We start from the raw sequence: 21762 nt of genomic DNA, 5'->3' as shown, positions 1-21762 counted from the left end.
GCCTATCATGGTAATAGTGTCACTGGTATAGCCTACCATATGAAGAGTTTAATTGGTAAAGCCTAACATGGTAAAAGTTTAAATGGTAAAGCTGCCTATGGAAATAGTAAAGTTTTACACTAACTTGCCAGAATAATCAAGAATAATTAAGTGTTACAAGGGAGTATCCATCGCACAATCTTATATATGATAATAATAAGAGAACTGCAAAGTGAATACCATCTCTAATCTGTTTTGCAGTCAAAAAAGGGGCATAACTCAATAATTATTAAATCAAGAGTTTAGGGCCTTGCTGAATGCATGTATTGTCTTCGGCAACATGTGTACCAGGTTTCATTTGAATGTCAGTAAAAAAAAATTGGATTTGCCACGGATAAGGAATTTACACAACAACAACAACACAAGGTTTTGACATTATCTCGACTGTTTTTGTTTGTTCATATAGCAGAGGAGTTGAACACAAGGTAATTATTACAACAGCCAAATGTAGTATATGTGTTTCTGTTGTTACAATACTGACTAGCTAATAGCATGCATGTACACACTCAATGTTACAATACTGGTACATGAAGAGCTGTGAAATCAAGTTACATGCCAGGTAACAACAACAACAACAAGCACAACAACATTATAAAGATTTTGTATAGATATGATTTGAACTTGTGTTTTCACAGCTAGTCATCACAAACACCATGGTTACAAGCTAGTATAGTTGCATGGCAGCATGCCGTTACCTTGATCGTCAAAGCCATGAGTAAGCTCATGACCCATAACCACGCCCATTGCACCAAAATTTAGTGACCTAACCACGCGGCAATAATAAAAGCAAAAGTCAAACATCAATATAAGAGTTAGTTTCATCTTTCAAAATTGTCTTGCATTAAAACTTCGAAGGATTTTCAGAGAAAAAAAGTTAAACTATTAAAACAAGAGCTGTCACAGTATGTGACAAATGCCCCCAAATGTGACATTGACCTACGAACAAGGTCAGTACATGAAAAGTTGATCTTGCCTTTACGTGTCAAATACATATGGCAAGTTATTTTAAATTGCCTCTGAACATAAAAAAATACCACCCATACTTGACAACCTACACTGTTATGTCCTTATATTGAGAATTCCCTTGTGAATAAACACTTAGTGTATCTTTCACCTTAGAGGTAGGGACATGGGTCTTGCACACGACACGTTGTCTTGGTATGTGGAACACATGTGGCAAGTTATTTTAAAATCTATCCATACAAGGGAAAGTTACAGCCCAGACACGACAACCTATACTCTATGCTCTTATATGCAGCACTCCATTGTGAATAAACACTAAGTGTGACCTTGACCTGTGAGGTAGGGACACGGGTCTTGCAGGCGACACGTCGTCTTGGTATGTGGAACACATGTGGCAAGTTATTTTAAAATCTGTCCATACAAGAGAAAGTTACAGCCCAGACACAACAACCTATACTCTATGTCCTTATATGCAGCACTCCATTGTGAATAAACACTAAGTGTGACCTTGACCTTTGAGGTAGGGACACGGGTCTTACACACTACACGTCGTCTTGGTATGTGGAACACATGTGGCAAGTTATTTTAAAATCTGTCCATACAAGGGAAAGTTACAGCCCGGACACGACAACCTATACTCTATGTCCTTATATGCAGCACTCCATTGTGAATAAACACTAAGTGTGACCTTGACCTTTGAGGTAGGGACACGGGTCTTGCAGGCGACACTTCGTCTTGGTATGTGGTACACATGTGGCAAGTTATTTTAAAATCTGTCCATACAAGAGAAAGTTACAGCCCGGACACGACAACCTATACTCTATGTCCTTATATGCAGCACTCCATTGTGAATAAACACTAAGTGTGACCTTGACCTTTGAGGTAGGGACATGAGTCTTGCACGCCACACGTCGTCTTGGTATGTGGAACACATGTGGCAAGTTATTTTAAAATCTGTCCATACAAGGGAAAGTTACAGAGCCGGACGGACGGTGCGATTTTAATACGCCCACCTTCGGGGGCATAAAAACTCTGAATTTTATCCTTAAATATTGTAAACAGCTTTAATTTTCATGCAAGTTATTTTCCTAAATATTTGGACTTCCTCCACATTGATTATTCAATGTTTTATTAATGTAAACGGAAGCAATTTATATCATCATCCCGCTTAAAATACTTAAAACTGAGTGCAGCAATTTCAATAAACGATTTAAGTCATAACTTCAAAATTTTAGATCTGTATGAATGTCACTAACTGCAATACATCAAATGTTTTTATTTCCTCGTTTTTGTGTTCATCTTCAATGCTGGCTTATATTCAATTCTGTAATCACACAAATATTTAACAATAATGTAATAATGACATATTTTTAACTTTGGATTAAAATTGACTAAAATCTTTTTTGAAAAGGCTCCAAGGCCATAATTCCTTAAAATATCTGTAAAGGATATCAATATGATATTACATTTTGCCAAATTACTTACTTAAATTTGATTTTATTAACCAAAACACAGTTTTTCATTATTATCGTTAAAACATTTTTCTTTAAAAACATCTTTACAAGGAAAAAATTACACCAAGACAAAGTTAACACCACACTCCGAGGAGCACATTGTGCCATTGAGAGTGAATAGGCATAAGTTAATATAAATTCCTTCAAAATAGTTGTAAAAGAAACAAAGTTTAAACCAAGACAAACTCTGTGAGCTCAGCTGGATCCTGTTATAAGGGACATGATTTTTCAAGAAAAACACAAAAATACCATTAAAGCAAACTTGAATGGTGCCACTGTTTGCAAATAAACTAAGCATTTCAAGGTTTTGCATTGAACGGCCATGGCCACTTAAACTGGTCAATTAAACCAAAGGATTTAATTACTCTCACAAAAATGCAAACGAAAATCTTTGAATGGTTGAAACTGTCTCTTTCGATGCTTTGTTTAACTGATTGATGAGCTTGTTCTGCTAAGTTTAAATGCAAACAGTAGTGTTCATAGTTCATGTCAAAATAGTGTTATACTGCTGATACCTCCATTTTCACCAGCGAGCAAACCTGCAACCTATATGTATTTTGTAAGCTGATTTAGTTTGTGCAATTTAGTAAAGTCCATTCTTAAACCAGTCCCAGATATTATTATGAATTGATGCATGCTGCATTTGTGTTACCTGCACCTAACGAAAATAACATGACATTAAGTCACATTTATTCAATTTGAGTTTATACTGTATCGTTAAGGTTGATTGTGACGAAAGCTGAATTCATTTCCTGGGTAGAACCTGTACTGGACCAGGAGAACGTTCCCCTGGTGTGGTTTGAACCCATCATATCTTGGGAGAGAGGGGGACAACTTTACTACTAGACCACACTTGATTTTGAAATCCCAAGAACAAGAACAGTCTTTCAAAGCACATGCCTTGAATTTGATAAACTCTTTTGCTAAAAAAATATATCTACAATCAAATTTTTGTGGCAAGTCAATTCATATAAAAAAAGTGTTAAAAATGTGCATACTTTGGCCAGTCCTGGTTATAAAACGGTGCCTGTAATATCCCAGCTGGAAACACAATCTCATTCTTGGTGGGTGTGTAATACGCATTTACAGTTGGAGGCGTCATATCCCAACTAGAATGGAAAAATTGGCTCTTATGAAAACAAAAAGTTAATTTTGCATGAACAGTTCATCCAACAGAAAATACAATTAAACAATGTGCAACTTAAAAAAACTAATTTGAAATACTTTAAACTACCTTTATAAATATACTGTAAGAGACCTTCCAAATCCTCACTTCTATAATGCAATGAAAGTTTGATAATGGACAGATATCTAGGGAAGCTGCAAGGACAGACAGTACCACATATTTCCACATAGTACAACATAGCACTTACACATATGGTTCTGGTGCTTCCCTCAGTAAAGCTGCGTTTCTTCTCAGCTCAAACTTAAAGTTCCTGATGTTGTTTTGAAAATATTCCGAAGCATTTATCTCCAACTGAAATGTGAGAAATTTCATGCCATTTGAAATATTTAAGATATTAATAAGCATGGGTAATGGTTTAAAATAACCACCTTTGCTATGAAAACATTGCTTAAATCACCAAATAGCAAGCATTTCTAGTTTTGAATGTAACTACAAATGTAAGGATTATTAATTCATGATGTTTTACATCAAAATATTAAGCATTCGTTCAGTGGAAATAGTGTCGTTATTGTACCGAACCAGCCCAACTATCTTCGCCTATAGCAACTATTGTTTTGAGAAGCAAGCAATTTTATGGTAAAATGTAACTATAAAAGCGAAGATGGTTATAGTCTGTCACAAACAATCTTTTCCACAATAAGGCACACATCATTTGCCAAATAAGTTACTGTGAAATCATTAATGTTCGTGGGGCATTAATGTTCGTGGTTTTCGTGGGTTGGGTGATCCACGAATTCAAGATCCCACGAAATATAAACCCTTTATTCACTTTTTCAATTGCCTTGTTACGTACATACTCTAGTATATTCTTTACAGAGGTGATAAAACCTGTCTCACTGTATAACTTACGATCATTATTCTGTTAATATATTATAAGTGCCTTTAACAAATAATGAACCAAATCAATTAAATGTGTTTTATGCAGCAAATGACAGTTACAAGCACGTGTTTAAACGTGTGCTGTTAATGAAAATCTCCAAGTTTACAAGATGTGCGTGACGAGTGTCCATACTCCATTTTTTTATTTAATAAAATTATTAATCGATTACTAGTATATTGAAGGTTACTAAGCACCGAACGTGACAATATACGCACCTTTTCTCAGTTTGCAAAATTCTTAATTGGCATTCAATGGCTTCCCCTATCTGTATTTATGATCAGGGTACATCTTCTTTTATTACCCCTTATTCCCAATTAAATCGATAAGTGACATGGGTATATGCACTAATTGGCATGTCGTACCACATTAGCGAGTGTCATAAACCGAGTGACGTAGAAGACGGAAATCACGGGCCAGCGCGTGGATATTATGCAGACGATCTAGGACAATCGCAGTACCCACGAAATTGTTTTTTTTCGGCAAACCACGAAATTTCATGCCCACGAACATTAATGATTTCACAGTACATAAGTTACATAATAGATTTTTTAAAACATTTACAAACTGAGTCTGCAACTCATACCGAAGATGTTATTGAGTATTGACTTTGATTCAACATGATTCAGCCTTTTATGAACACAATACCGTAGCTTGTCATTTCAGACATTGGTAATAACGCCTGGTGACTCCATACACTTTTAGTATCATTTGAACGGTCATTGCTTATTGATGATTTAAACGTGTGTCATATATCCATGACATTGGGAGATTTGGGGGGAAATTTACAAAATCTAAGTGTCTGGAAAAGTAAAGTAGCTGTCCTGCCAGTGTCTTTGCTTTATTTACTAGCCAAAGAGTGCAGTGGGAGGTTCTAGTGTGATAGTTGAATGTTTCCGATGTGTGATAGCAATTTTAAGTAGCTGTTTGCCTGTTTAAAAAATTAAGTTGACCTTGGTAGTAGCATTTGCATGGGGACCAGAAAGTGTGTGACTGTATGTGACTGTATCATAATAAATTAAAAACATGACCAAAAACATGTATTTTATATCTTTATTACAGCTTATAAATTGGCATGAAGACCTATTTTGTAATCTTCTCGTAAAAAGATTTTTTGTAAATCATGTGTGTACTGAGTATTTTATTTTTCATATACATTTTGGGATCATGATTTTACCTGGCATGAACATATGACACAATTGCACATCGGACACCTGAAGTGACCTTTTCTTACCTCTTTATACTCTTTATTGAGCCGGGTTTTGTTCAGGATGTACTCTGGGAATCCAATCAAGTCTATCACTGCATTCGCCTGAAACCACAAATTTTAATTATTATCTTGTTACTGACAGTTTATGGTCAGGTAATGCCAGTGACTGCATATTCACAAGAGTTTAGCATGATATGATCAGTACACTTGGTTTCTTATGCTCTTTTATATAGATTTCTCTGTTTAATTTTTTTTGTAAAAAAGAGAGTTTTGTAAGGTTCAAACCTGTGAAGAAAAATACCCAATAAGACCTGTTATCGGTCCATGCCTCATTAGTGAGTTTAACACCTCCAACCCTTCCGACAAGTTAAAAATGAAATTGAGATATTACGACAATAAGAAACACCTTATCTATGGCCGCAGCCCTAGTTTCATCATCCATCCATTCAAGACTGGGCAGGTTGTTCTTGAACGCCATCTTCACTTCTTCTATCATGTCTTCAGCCTGTAAAATAAGGTAAAATCAGTCAACCTTAAGGATTTACTTCTCATGAATACATTCCATTTAGAACCCTGACCACACACAATTGGCCAGGATTTGTAGAATATTATATTTACTGATAATTTCAAAAAACCCAAAAATTCAAGTTCTAACTGAACTTATATAACTTGACCCCAAATATGGCAGAAAACCTTTAAAGAAACGTACATGTAATGATATCTGGAAATAGCCAAGTGATCTAATTTTTCAAATAAATACCATTATGAACATCTCAGGCCATACTCACAAAGCATTACTAAGGTTAAATTTTTACACTTTTATAAAAATTGCCTTTCTGACTAATCAAATTTAAAGTACTGGTAAACTAACCATGATTATGTTTTTTACACCAACGATATCAAAATACGCCCTGAATGAAGTGAAAATAAATATATTTGACAAATTATCTGTCAAAATTTTTATGAATACAGCCCCTAGATTTAGTTAATATCCCTCCATGTATGAGCCGTCGACCTCTAACCTTGTGTTTACTCTCCCCCTTGAAGACTTCCCGCACAAACATGGACCCTAGGGCAAAACCAAGCACCTCGTCTGTATCGGATATACAGTGTCGCCATAACTCCTCACCACCAGTTGTTCCTGAAATAAGAATGTACGAGGGAAGGAGAGGTCTAGTGGTATAGGTATCCACCTCTCACCAAATAAATTGTGTGTTCGATCCCAATCAGGGGTACTTTCTTATGGTCTTACCTGACATAAATTTTCTCATGGTCTCTAAAAATGTACATGACTACTGGTTTCTACCAAGGAAACATATTGGACAAGATTCTATATGCAAGTAGATTTAGTCACAATCAAGCTAAAAGATAAAAGCATAAACTTAAAAGAAATGATGGAGAATAAGACCACATGAGCAGGTTTGAGCCCATGACTCAGGACTGGAATAAACCTCCCTGTTATATGCAGAACAGGCCACAATTTATAAATACGTTATCCTGCATGGCTTTTCCACGACCCACATTCTGTTTGTTTTTCTTAAAAGATTTTCTTATTTATGGAGCATCATTTGAATATAAGCATATTGCCAACAACACCATGGCTTTTACAAAAACCTGGCCATCTTTACTATGAAAACATGCCAATTACAAATACCTACCTGTGATAGCCTCTGTAAGGATGTTCCTAGCGTCCGTGTAATCCTCGGTCAGGTACAGGGTCAAAGACTTGACCACGTGCCACATCATGTAGTTATGTAGCACTCTGGAATTGTATCGTCATGTTAGTCAGTAAATCTGCAGGGTTTCATCATTTTAAGTTGCTTTTTAAGGTCAATATCGAGACAATAGTAACGGCCAACATAAACAATGCTGATGATGACTAAGTCAATGACATAACCATGACTTTCTTTAAACAGTAGCATGGTATGCAGATCTCTATGATTGAGTTTTTCTCAAATGGATCAAGGAGGATAATTATTTCAGCTAGAGTTATGTCCCTTGCTGCACAACACACTTTTTATCACTGGTAACATGATTGTGTTCAAAGCTTCCAGTGAACATCTCTACCAGATTTTGAGTTATGTTTGCCATCATTCAACAATGACACAGGCATTTTTCTTTAAAATATAGACACACCTAAACCAAACAAAATTAAAACTATTTAACCAAATTCACTTTGTGTTTGTCAGTAATATTTTGCCTAAATTTTTACAGTAACACAACATGTACATCTGCTCATTCTCTTGTCAGCATGTTACATTATGCTGTCTATTTTTTGGGAAATGATTATTATCATTACATCAACAATCATTATGGAACAATTTACATCCAGTTTGTCAAAGTCTTTAATGGAAGTGCGCTGTTAAATATTTCTGTAAACAGGATTTCAGAAACTTTTAAAGGATGCACTCAAAATAAATTGAACTATAACAATATGATAGGTAATCAATAACTCATTTTCACCAAAATATCTGCTTCGGGCCAACTATTGAAAATATTTCCTAATCCTACCTTTTCCCATTTTCTTGCTGAAGAGTATCCAAAACAAGGACAGATAAATCATGCAGATAATCAGGCATGAACACTTTGATTTGTTCTGATGAAGTAACAGTCACATTGCCAACGGCCAGTAGCTTGTTAATCAGCTGTGTCCAGTCAATCTGCAAAACATTTAAAGCAAACATTTTGAACTTCTATGAAAAATATGAACCCTTCAAGAGCCATAACTCTTTGTTAATGTCAGAATTGCTCTCTTATGGAAAGTCTCAACTAGGCAACTACAGTATAAAAAAGGATACATGCAGGTATGAGATATGATAACTGTTTTAAAGAAAGGTACACTCTTTCATATGATATTTTGAATACACTAATTGTTATCGGACTCAGTATTCCTATGGGGCCATATTCAATAAACATTAAAGTAACAATTTTCAACTATATAATAGTCAAAAATTGCCTTTTTTCTAACTTGAATTTTGAGAAAAACGACACTGTTTATACACCAAAAATATGAAAATAAGCAAGACATTAAATGCACATGAATAAATCTGATGAAAAGTAGTGTGTACTTAAAATAAACGTTGTCAAAAATTACGAAATTTTCACTAAGATGAAAATATTCACTAAGATGCCCTGGGCACACTATGGGGGCTAGCTAGAAATCGAACACCCATTACTATATGCTGGAATTAAACTTATGTTAATTCCTGTCATATGAAGTGAGTGCACCAAAAATCAAGTCTTGAAATATTTTGCTTGCTTGGATAAGGAACATGGCTACAATTAAGAATGAACAAAAGAGCTATGTATAAGCAATGTTTAGGCCCTCTTTAAACTGGGGAATTGTGGCACCATAGCTAATAATGAAAAAAAAAATATGAGGCTAAAAAAATTATTTCTGTACCTATATCTACTTAATATAACAAAATGATGAAATTATGACACCAAGATAAGTTCAATTTATGGCTAAAATCAACTCTTTTTTAAATGGATGTCTGCCTAGGTGAAAAATAAGGTAGTCTGAGGCATATAAAAGGACTATTGAAGTACTAGAATTCTGTTTCAGTGTTGAACCCTGATTTTTGTCTGATTTAAAGAATGATGTTAGAAGTTTTCTTAAACAGAGGAAGGAGACACCACCCTCTAAACCACCCCAAACCACATTATATTAAAAATTGATTAATATTTATATAGAGTTTGGAATAGATCAAGTGCAATCTATAACAATGATACTCCTGTAATGTTAAGCTCTCATACCCATTAGAGTGTGGGTAACTTACAAACGGGGAGAGTGTCTGCACCTCAGCCAGGGACATCTTGTGGTACATCTCTTCTTCATTGCGTCTTTCTTCATTTGGTACTGTTATCTGTAAATAATTCAACAACAATACAATATGTTGAATATATCTGGTATTAGACAGGTTTCTCCGTAAGTTGAATATGGCAGTCCCTGGGCCAATAGTAATTAACATCTAAGTTTTAGACTCAACACCAAAACCAATCATTCTTGTATCAGAAAAGTATTGATCATGAAAACAATTACTGTACGTGTCCTGGTCGACGCACATGCCCTTAAAGACTCTAAAGGGGTCTTTTTGTGATTTCTAGTGTCCATTTCTCTGCCTTGAACAAGGCTTATCTTAACTCTAAACTTAAGAATGCATGTTTTTTCGGACTTAAAGGATTACATTGGTGCAATTTGTGTTTAGAGCACCTACCCAGCAAGCTGATGATATACATACAAACCCCTATTCCACTGTATAATTTAGGTTACACACCATCTTATAACAGAGCAAAAAAAAATCATTCTTCCCGAAAGCTTTATATTGATATATAGAAGTATATGTTCAGTGGACCATTTTATTGATTATATTACACACCATTGGGTGTATAAAGCTACACTGTAGCGGATACAAATCGCTGATTGGTCAGTCACTCATTATTAACAGGATTTTTCAGTAAATTTAAAAAATTTACATTTCTGAGACTGAGCCTAAAAATCAATCTCAAAACATTATTGAATATGTGCCCAGTGAGGGCTGAGGGCCGGGGTGGTGAGTGCCCAGTGAGGGCTGGGGGCCGGGGTGGTGAGTGCCCAGTGAGGGCTGAGGGCCAGGGTGGTGAGTGCCCAGTGAGGGCTGAGGGCCGGGGTGGTGAGTGCCCAGTGAGGGCTGAGGGCCGGGGCAGGGTGGTGAGTGCCCAGTGAGGGCTGAGGGCCGGGGTGGTGTGCCAGGGTGGGGGCCGGGGTGGTGAGTGCCCAGTGAGGGCTGAGGGCCGGGGTGGTGAGTGCCCAGTGAGGGCTGAGGGCCGGGGTGGTGAGTGCCCAGTGAGGGCTGAGGGGGGTGGTGAGTGCCCAGTGAGGGCTGAGGGCCGGGGTGGTGAGTGCCCAGTGAGGGCTGAGGGCCGGGGTGGTGAGTGCCCAGTGAGGGCTGAGGGCCGGGGTGGTGAGAATGAACTAAGTTCAGACTCAAGATTCAAAATTTAATATCTTAATTTATTACACTCATTCTATCAGATATTAACGATGAAAGTTGCAGAGCATTTAAAACTTGAATTTTTCAACACGTTTTGTAAGAAAAAAATGAAGAAAATACTAACTTTTTCAATTTTGAAATTGTTTTCCGAGTCTGAGTCCAAATTTACACTAGTCGACTGTTCATAAACAGTTATAAATTGCCTGTTAAATAAAGAAGGCTGTTATCCAAGCGTTTTAGTCTCACACTTTTATAGTCAGACTGTTGTCAATTATAATATTTCAAATGAAACAAAATACGGGGTAATGATAATATCAGGAAACTCCACTAGATTCATCTATCATATCTAATGAAACACAAATAAGAATATTATTACTTGTTCTTTTCAAAACAAATAAAATATTTTTATATCTGATGAATCACAAATAATGCCTTAAGCATTGGGACGCAATCTTTTCATTTATTTCCGCATTCAAATTGATTTTTTTCAAATTTGATTACATAAAGAACAAGAGAGATGCTCGTGAATATCAACTCTTGTCTGTTGTTGTTTTTCAGTCAAACAAGGGGCATAATTTAGTTATGAGTCTTGCTTAACATGCGCAAATTGTCTCTGGCAAAATTTGTACCAAGTTTCATTTGAATGTTTTGAGCTGTTTTCGAGTTATGGTCAAGGTAACAAACTACATGCCGCTGACAACAGGTCTATGACATTAACTACAATTTTTTTCTTTTTAGATTTCAATGAAAGAAAAACATGTATGGATTAAATCCCCCCAATATCACTTAAATTTACTTGATTTCTAACAACAATTGAATTGAAACAATAAAGCATGCTGCTTACATTAGCAAGTCTGATCTCAAACTCAATGACTTCCTCCATATAGTCTCTCGTCTGATTTTTCTCCCCTCCCAACAACACTCCCACCAGGGTCATGTAGTCAAGGTACGCTGTCAACACCTGAAACATATTGAAACATGCTCATCCCTGGTATTAACACTTCTTCTCCATATAGGGTCTTTTCTAATTATCAAGTCCCCCATCCCCTATATCAGCACTATCTCAAGAGTCATTACAGGACCAACACCTGAAACATGTTGAAACATGCTTATCCTAGAAATTAACACTTTTTAATATTTATGCGTATCTTGGGTTTAAAAACGGTCAATTGTCTCATATTGTCCAAATAAAAATTACAGACTACCAGTCATTGAAATGAGTCTTTTGAAAAAGCTAGAAATCATTTACTGCTGCTTGACATTACATTTTTTAACAAGCCCTGTTTTATAAAACTCAGATTTTGAGCAAGCCTGAAATTTTTTTACCAGTGCAGGGCTTGCGGGCTGGTGCTAATTTTGACCACTGGAACATAAGTCATATAATATAATCCTACATAAGAACTGGCTTTTGACAGTTTTTAAGTTACTAGAATTATAACATTTAGTCTCACATATCTAGAAGGTTTATTTCCATGAAAGAAATTGCTACAAATAACACGAACACTTCAGTCATCATCTCTTCCTATCTTTCTGGGAGTAGAGATACTGGACCATAGAAAGTGTTACTCACCAAGAAAATGACAAGGTGAACACCACTTCATGTGGACCAACAATTGGCAGACATACACCAACATCACCAGTCAGCGTTTAATTATATTCTTTCAGTAAATGTCTTCATAAAATCTCATTTCTTCAACAATGTAATGCTTAAAGTCAAAGTTATGACAACATGCATTCGGAATTGCACTTGAATATCTTAAAAGTTTTTTTGAGTACAGGCCAATGTTAAAAGATTTTCGCATTTTATTTGTCAAAAAAAGAAGCATAATTCAACAATGTGTACCATGTTTCATTTGAATATATTTACACTGTTTGAGTTATGACCAAGATAGGTTTATGTCCAATGCTGACAACACCAAGTCTATCAAAATACCTCAACCTTTGAAAAACAGATGAACTAGGAATGCATTTGCCATGGAAGAGATGTCATTCTATTAATTTTGCAATTTTCCTACAGGAATGCTGCTTTGTTTACCAAACTATTTACATGTGAAAAACTCTTTTTATACCCAGTTACTCTGTAACCTTTCAACAAATGACCAAGTAGGAATAATACACACCCAGCTTATAATAACATATATGCATAACTAGATTAAGTCATACAACCTTGTCTTCACCGACAGTTTTGTTGAGGTAAAAGTCCCTGTCTGGTAGCCCTAGTCCACCCTGGTCAACCTGTAAATAACAGCAAACTAGAATTCCCTAGTTTAAACATTATACACCAATTGTGAGAGTTATGCTAACTTATACTAAGAGTGTGGTTTTGTGTTTAGAGGGGAACCATAGTACCCGGAGAAAACCCACTTGTCCGGCTTTGTGACCACAAACCAAACTTACATGTGCCCAGGCCGGGAATCAAACCCAGGTCGCCTTGGTGATAAGCCATTTCACCACTGCGCTAACCAGACAACCGGAATTCCTTGAATTGCATATGGTATGTGTAAGGAGGGCAAACTGTTTGAAAGTTTAATTTAGTAATATTTTGACACTTCAAGAGCCATTTTTCTTGAGTTATGTGTGATCTGGCTGTGAACTCATTTAATAAATAATGCCAATCAACAGTTATACCAAGTTTGGTTAAAACTGGATAATAAATGCTTAAATAAAAGTTTGGAGATGAAAGTATGGCGCCTCAGAAATAGGCAACATAAAAATAATTGAAGCAGGGAAGTGATTTGTATATCATTAAAATATTGTGAATCTAGGAAAGAACACCATAAATATTTATGAACGTCCCCTGGGGGTCATTACATCAAGATTCCTAGGAGATATTTTCCAGTGTTATTACTTATTAAGCAGAGCAGAAGAAACAGTGTATTATACATCATGCAGGTGCTTCATCATGGAACAATTGCTTAGTTCAGTAACTTAAAACCCCTCAGAAAATATAACCAATTATACTGCAAAATATGTGTCCAGTATTATAAATAGGTACAATACACCAACCTGCAGTATATTCTGAGACGAGTTTTTGTCATCTTCTCCCACAAAGTATGAGAAGAAAGTCCCGTACACTTTCATACTCTCGAGGGCACTCTGGAACACCCAGTCGTCTTCACTCCAGACCCCTGTACGGTTTGATATCGGCCAGCCTAGAATACACACAAATATCGGCAGTTAATGCATAATCCCATGCTTTCATACTGGGCAGCCTAGAATACACAGAAATATCGGTAGTTAATGCATAATCCCACAATTTGATATTGGGCAGCCTAGAATACACAAATATCGGTAGTTAATGCATAATCCCACAATTTGATATTGGGCAGCCTAGAATACACAAATATCGGTAGTTAATGCATAATCCCACAATTTCATACTGGGCAGTCTAGAATACACAGAAGTATCGGTAGTTAATGCATAATCCCACAATTTCATACTGGGCAGCCTAGAATACACAGAAATATCGGTAGTTAATGCATAATCTGACGATTCAATACTGGGCAGCCTAGAATACACACAAATATCGGTAGTTAATGCATAATCTCATGATTGGATACTTAGTAACTAGAATACACACAATTATCAGTAGTTAAGGCATAATCCCATGACTTGATACTGGGTAGCCTAGAATACACAGAAATATCAGTATTTCATGCCTAATCCCATTATTTGATACTGGGCAGCCTAGAATACACACAAATATTGCTAATTAATGCATAATCCGATATTTTGATACTGGGTAGCAGAAATATCAGTAGTTAATGTATAACCCAACAATACCCACTGGGCAGCCTAGAAAACAGAGAAATATCAGAATTTCATGCATAATCCCACGTCTAAAACAAGAGGCCCAAAAGGGCCTATGCTCTACTGGCATGGCTTTTGTGGTCATATCAATCCAGAGCATGTATGTATGGGTAAAAGGCAACAGACATATGGTTTATGTTTTGTGTTTGGCTTTCCTGAAAACGTAGCACGTTCAACATCTGAGCCCAGAAAGTATTGTAAGCAGATTAGTTCCATGAACTATTTTAATATGTGCCAAGTAAAAGTCATCTGACAAAAAAAAATGCTTTCAAAACTGTACTCATAGTAAAATTTTCTGTAGTTTTAAAAGTTAAAAAAAGTTGGTCAAAAGGTCAAAGTCAAGGGCATCCTAGGACAACATTGATCAATTTGAACAAACATTCACAACCAATTGTGCTGAGATGGATGCACGAACACACAAAAAGATTTTCAAACCTTTCCAAATTTATGTTTACCAAACCTGTGAACCCTGGGTGTGGCCAGTAATGACACCAGGTGCATAACTTAAACATTCACAACCAATTTTGTTAAGATGAATGCGCAAACTACAGAACTTAAAGCTAAAAAATGGCCTTTGGGCTTTCAACAAGAACAAGGCAGAGTAATTCACAAAATCAACTGCAGAAGCAAAATGCAAATTGTCTCTCAAAATCCTAGACTTGCAAATTGTCTCCCTTAACTCTAGACTTGAATTAACATATACATGTAAACTTGGCTAAAAATAGAATTCGCTCATGCAGACTTGGCTAAAAATAGAAAGCATTTCTTTAAAACTTTCATGGCCCATAATCTAGGCATTCATGGGCGGATCTGGCTGGTTTTCGAAAGGAACCAAGCTCTAATAGATATCTAGATACTGTACAAGTTTCATCGAGATATAATCAAAACTGAAGACTGTATCGTGTTCACAACCAATTGTTTACACAATAGCATTTTTTTATACTATTAAGGGCCATAATCTAGGCATGCATGGGCGGATCTGGCTGGTTTTCGAAAGGAACCGAGCTCTAATGGATATCTAGATACTGTACAAGTTTCATCGAGATACAATCAAAACTGAAGACTGTATCGTGTTCACAAGCAATTGTTTACAGACGCACGACCGCACGGACGCACGACCGCACGGATGCACATACTACGTACACATTACCATCGCATAAGCTCTTCTGGCCTTTGGCCAGTAGAGCTAAAAATAATTTTGTCAAAATAAAAAATAAAATTGATATGGTAGTGTACTCTGCATTGAATCTTAATAACTGATGTACATGTATCGCATAGCTGATGAGACATGTATGTTTGAAGTTTTGGGTATTTTTCCAATTGTAAAATTTCCTGGGTTTGACTAGCACATTAATCCCACTTACTTTAAAAAGAGCTTTGGTTTATGTATCTGTACTAATCACATGACTCACATGATAAATATACACACTATAAACTGGGAAACCAATTAGCACTTTTTTTAAATAGGTAAACTCAGCTTAGACAGTGACAAAATACCTTATCTTAAGTACATTAAATGATGTATTATCAGCCTCATACTAGCCCAAATTGACATTACTAGTCTTGTTTTGAGGAATAACTGTATTTGCCAATTTTGAAACAATCTTATGTCTAATATTTTCAAAGTTTTTGCATTAATGTTGATGGCACTAACACAAAGACTAACTTTGCAAAACAGATGAACTACAAATACTCTAGTATATATTTTCTCTTGCCTAAGACACAGTAGTGCCTGACAATGCCTTAACTTCAGAGCCAGACTCATATTTTAGTTCTCTTGTATTCCAGTACCTCCAAGCTGTGTGATGAGATCCTCCAGTGGTTCACTCCTGAGTTTGTCAATGGTCTTATTCTTGTCCATGCAGGATTGGTAGTAAAGCTTCGCCTTGATTTCCGCGTCACTCTGCGAAGAATTGATAGGCTGTTCTGGAAATAGAAAAATAGTGTGATACTTAGGTCTTGCCTTAACTTATGCATCATTAATGGAAACATTGATTGGCAGTGTAAGAGTAGATTAAATTCATGACAAGATGTTCAACTTCTTATTTTCATAACAACACATGTAGCAGGTAGAAAGTTTCGCATTATTTTCTGTATCACTCTGCAACAAGGTGATTAGCTTCTCTGAAAAAACAGAGAATTTATGATACAATATTGTCAACATTGCGTTGAAATACCATGCATGACTGCTAATACAGCTTTATCTTCCTTTCTAAACCACTCAAGAACACGCTGACTTAAAATAGAGATTTTTCCTGTTTTCATCACATCATTTAAAACAATGTGCATGACCGATACTAATGCGCTTATTTCAATTTCTGCATCACTATACATATAATGACTGGCTGTTATGAAGATAAACAACATTCTTAAAACAACATTGTAATTAAAAAGATAGTAATTGAAGCCTCGCTCTGCCTGGTCACTTGTCGGAGGTTGTGGTCAAAGCTATCCATTGGATTTATCCAACCATCTGCTTTTATTTATTGGTGAAATAGAGTCCCTTGATTGGTCAATTGAATGGTTCAATGATTTTTAGCGTGTGTTCATTTTCATGTTTGTGTTTTATGTTGACAGTTGATAAAGTTTTATCTTAATTAGTGTTCATGTCATTCTGCAACACATTGGCTGTTCTGAAAATAGACAAATTTTATTGCAGGTTTTGTGGATAATGAAACATGCATAGAAGAGAGATCTTCGCTTTAATGACGAATGGTCGCTCTGAAAATAGAAATAATGCATGACAGCATGCTATATTTCTTAGTTTTATACGTCATATCGACAGGTCGAAAAAGTCCAGCCATTCAATTTCTGTTGGAAATTTTGATGAGTCGACAAATTTTTGTGCTACCACAAGCAAGATTATTGTGACATTAGACGAACAAAGCAAAACTGAGTCGTGTGGAGATAAAGAGATGGTTTTATTTTTGCAAGGTGTTGTGCTTCAGAAGCCGGCAATCATAGCTACTTTTGAGTATTTTTGAAAACTTTCTCTAAATGAATATTACTTATTGTTATAAGTTTGTTTTGTAAACATTGTAGATGATCATTTGACTTGGTAAAATTTTGTTTTTATCATTACCGTTAATACCTCCACAGAAAATCGCACACAACGACGATTTTTTTAATAAATAACAGCGATCCCCAGATGCTCTTTCATAATTCGGTCTCCTTTCCTTTTATAAACAAAATGCTATGTAATATCATGCAAAATCAACAATGATGTAAAAATTGATGAATTTTACACAGCATGCAATTAAATACTGTCAGTTTATATATATACTGCTATAGAATATAAAGTTTGTTATATATTCATGTGTTTATGGTCAAAGATCACCATACACATGAACTATGGAACAGTGGTATGTAATACAAATGAAATATAAACCTTAAATGCTTCCATAGCAACCAGACAGATGACGGTTGTAATGGGTTTGTTGATGGAATCGTATCTTATTTAAACATGATTGTGGTCAAGTAAAATCAGCCACAAGGCTATTAGCGAGGAAACAAGGCAGGAAAAAGGCTGTATACCGTAGCTTATATAACCTTACCACAAATGGCAACAAGTTGATTCTTTCAACTTCTTCATACTACTCACACATATTTTTAGCAAAATAATGAAAATATAACAATAATAATTTTTTACTAACAATGACTGCTACTGGAACGGACTTCACAATCACTGTCCTGTTTTTTCTTCCTATTTTTCTCTTATTTTCCAATACCATTATTGTTCCCAAAAAGTTAAAGCTAAACTGTTTATTATTCCAGTGTAGGAGCCTCACTGCCGGCATTTCAACCCACGCAGGAGATATGCATTTTTAAAATTCTCTATTAAATTGAAACAGAGCGCCCCCTTACCAACAATTATACAGGAGTTTTGATTCCTTTATTCTTGATTGTAATAAGATAAATTTTGAAAGAAAAAGGTCAAGCTGGAAATGTAACACTAATTAAGTTAATGTTATTTTGCAATTAAAAATTGAAATAAGATTTCTTACAGTTGCTTAGTGTTTTACAGGATTAATAAATCTAATGATATTTTGTTGTATGATGGTATATAAGGTGACCCCGTCATATTATATTTCATGGGAAGATTGTGCCACAAAATGCTTCTGCGGAAATTGCTAAAACATATTGACAGTCCGCAAACACTATAAAACAATTTGTGTCAACATAAAATGTTCCAGCGACTGGGCTTTTCTATTAAGTGGTCCCATACTGACAATCCTGAACTATCCCCGGAATGGGAGGGAAACGCTGGAAATTAATTTAAGATTTTCCATTTCAGTGAAGTTGTTAAATGAGTTCTTCTAAATGTTTAGAAAAAATAGCTTCCAGATTATAGGGATTGATATTTGTTTGGAAACTCAATTTCCAAGTTTGCATTATAAATGGGTAAAAAAACTATTGACAGAATTGTGAGTGGATTATTTTGCCCAATCATCCGAAAAGATGAAATTATAAAGACTAAAAACCACTCCTGTAATAAACATAAACACATCCTTAATGTGTATTGGTAAAAAATGTGGTCTTCATTTGTTCAAGGACTGATTTTGTTTACCACATCAAGGTAATGCTGGCTTCGATTAGGCTTATATTAGTTATTATTTGGCTTCTAAATGAGGGACCGGGCGTGAGGGAGGGAATACCTAATTAGTTTAAACCCTTAGTGAACTTGTGTTTCAGTGAGCCGGTGCTTCCCTGACCATTCAAAACGGACAATCAATTTATGAAACTAAATTTCCCTGAATTAAATTTGTCGCTTGCTTGGAGTTCCCAAACAAACAATGTGAATTTAGTCTAATTTTAACAAGGGCCATAACTCTGGAGTGCATTGTGCAATCTAGCTGTTGATCCAAGTCAGTGAAAATATCATGCCAGTAAACATTGTTACTAAGTTTAGTCAAGAATGGATAGCAACTGCTTAAGTAAGAGAGCGGACATAAAGGTGTGATGTCGCACATGACACTGGCAGACATCATGATCTCTGTATGTATACCATGGTACGCAGGCAACATAAAAAAGGCTGATTTATACAGCATTCCCCAAAAACAATCTATATTGCATAAGAATAGTAACAGCAATTTGGGACTAAATCCTCCTGTAGCATCTTACATATGAATACAGACTTCCCTGTATATGCTGATTGCTATTGCTTGATCTCTATCTGGCATCTTGAAGGAAGATCTATCCAAGAAAAGCCAGCAATTACAACTGCAACAACAACAAGTAAACCAACTAACTCACGTCTGGATGATTTAAGCCTATAGGCAAACAATTTTAAACACAAGCCAGTTTAGAATATTTGCCAGCTCTATTAGAGATATCTGGTTAATTTTACAGAGGCTTAAAAAGTTCTGGGACTAAATAAACAGGGTCTTTATGCAAATACTGGTTGATCTAATTCCATCTGAAATGTGCTTGAGCGATGCAAATTTGGAAGAAAAAAAACTCAAAATTAGAAAAACAAGTAGATATGTATTGTGTCGCATAGATATTGAATATTGATACAGTTCAGTTTACCAATGTTTTCTATTTGGCCAAATCTATTTTTATTAAGGCTTTCAAGATTTAATACAAATCACATAAAAATAAAACATATCGAAGCAATTATATCTGCATTGCAATCTGTTATTTGGAATGTGCTTGATATCTGTTACTTTTTCATGACAAAAAATGGCAGTTTTTTACAGTTTGCAGCAAATGATATAATATTACTTATACCATGCTTAAATTGCCCACACATGGAAAATAAGCCAAAATAGAGCCTAGCTTTTAATACTTCCCAAAGATGTTTACCTTTTGGAAAACAAGGGCTGTCACAAAAGGTGACAAATGCCCCCTATTGGGCCTTATCGAACGGATAGCAATTAGTATATAATCTGTTGGTTTGATGAAAATCCCATTTATCTTAACAAATGCCTTCAAGAGGTGCTCTACAAAACTATTTATATTGATTGAATTCCCATTATCATGGCTGAGATACAAAGTTTTGTACAACTTGGCGACAAATCTGTGACCTTGTCCTTCCAATGCAGCTTGTAAATTTTGTGAATTTTCATAAATATTTATCATAAAAGTATTGATGAGACAAAATGTATTGCTTTGAATCCATATTGTATAATTTTGACCACCAAGTTCGACCTTGACATTTGAGCAAATTATTTTTTAATTAAATTATTATTAACACACCTTCAAAATGATGATCTACAATTTTGTGAAGTTTGATGAAATTCCCATGAAAAGATATTGATGTATGCTTTATAGCAGTAGGAGCACATTAAGCGTGACACTTTCCCATGGTGTTCTTTAATTTTGTAAAGATAAAAAAAAAATACCATAAATAATAACAAATTTATTGCTGTGGCAATGTTGTTATAAAGGACAGACACACGGATGGAAGAAAGACTTAATTGACAGAAAGTGTGATAACTAATTATGTCACCCTTAGGAGGCATAATAAAAGGATAATACAGGTTCACATCCTAAAAATGTAATATTTAATAAGTATGTTCCGATCCATTCTTTGTCTATGAATCAAGACCAGGTATGGAAGTGTTTGTCAAAATGAATCATGTTGATCTTGCCCTTATTTGCCTTATTTTATTTCTATGTACATGTAATTTAATCATAGTTAATTATTTTTTACTTTCTAGTGAATATAAATTATTATGTAACAATGATCATTATCATTTGTTATGTATTTACCTATGACCCTCTTCATGACCTCCTGGTTTGATTGCCGCAACTCGCTGAATATGCTCCATCGTGCATGGCCAGACGGGATGATATGGTTGTTAATCCACTTGCCACATGTGTACTGGTAGAAATCCTGGCATGGGTCAACACTTGTGTCCAAACTGTCGATCAACATACTCGACGCCGTGATGCAGGCTGGCGTCAAGCAGTACTCTGGAAAGTCATATGGTACTGACATGAGATCGCAGGTCACCATGTAAGGACAAACCACAACAATAGACATGGTGCCCAGTCACCTTTATCAAAACATTTAAACCAATGAAAAGAGTGTAAAACTGTGACATACTAAAGGTCAATCAAGAGCACACAAGCATACACCAAACTTTTACAGAGGTGTGCATTGCCTCTGACGCCATTTGTATTTAGTTTCATTTACTTTATACTAAATATATATATGTTTCTTAGCGTGATGAAGGCTGACAGCA

General features: G+C 35.6%; 1 protein-coding gene across 3 annotated transcripts in view; it reads right to left on the bottom strand.

Moving 5' to 3' along the window:
• Positions 1–21762, bottom strand: part of LOC128246863 (endothelin-converting enzyme homolog) — a 53413-nt gene that overhangs the window by 11590 nt on the left and 20061 nt on the right. For all 3 annotated transcript variants that reach the window (XM_052965355.1, XM_052965353.1, XM_052965354.1), the window contains exons 4-17: positions 21287–21490; positions 16364–16498; positions 13769–13914; positions 12929–12997; positions 11607–11723; positions 9569–9655; positions 8301–8449; positions 7448–7551; positions 6812–6930; positions 6196–6294; positions 5814–5891; positions 3890–3993; positions 3515–3625; positions 735–802 (exon numbers count right to left, since the gene is read on the bottom strand). In XM_052965355.1, coding sequence (XP_052821315.1) covers positions 735–802; positions 3515–3625; positions 3890–3993; positions 5814–5891; positions 6196–6294; positions 6812–6930; positions 7448–7551; positions 8301–8449; positions 9569–9655; positions 11607–11723; positions 12929–12997; positions 13769–13914; positions 16364–16498; positions 21287–21490 — 1590 coding nt within the window. The remainder of the gene's footprint in view (positions 1–734; positions 803–3514; positions 3626–3889; positions 3994–5813; positions 5892–6195; positions 6295–6811; positions 6931–7447; positions 7552–8300; positions 8450–9568; positions 9656–11606; positions 11724–12928; positions 12998–13768; positions 13915–16363; positions 16499–21286; positions 21491–21762) is intronic.

This window comes from Mya arenaria, chromosome 9 (genome assembly GCF_026914265.1).
Source record: "Mya arenaria isolate MELC-2E11 chromosome 9, ASM2691426v1".
NCBI lineage: Eukaryota > Metazoa > Mollusca > Bivalvia > Myida > Myidae > Mya > Mya arenaria.
This window is presented reverse-complemented; position numbering and strand designations above follow the sequence as displayed.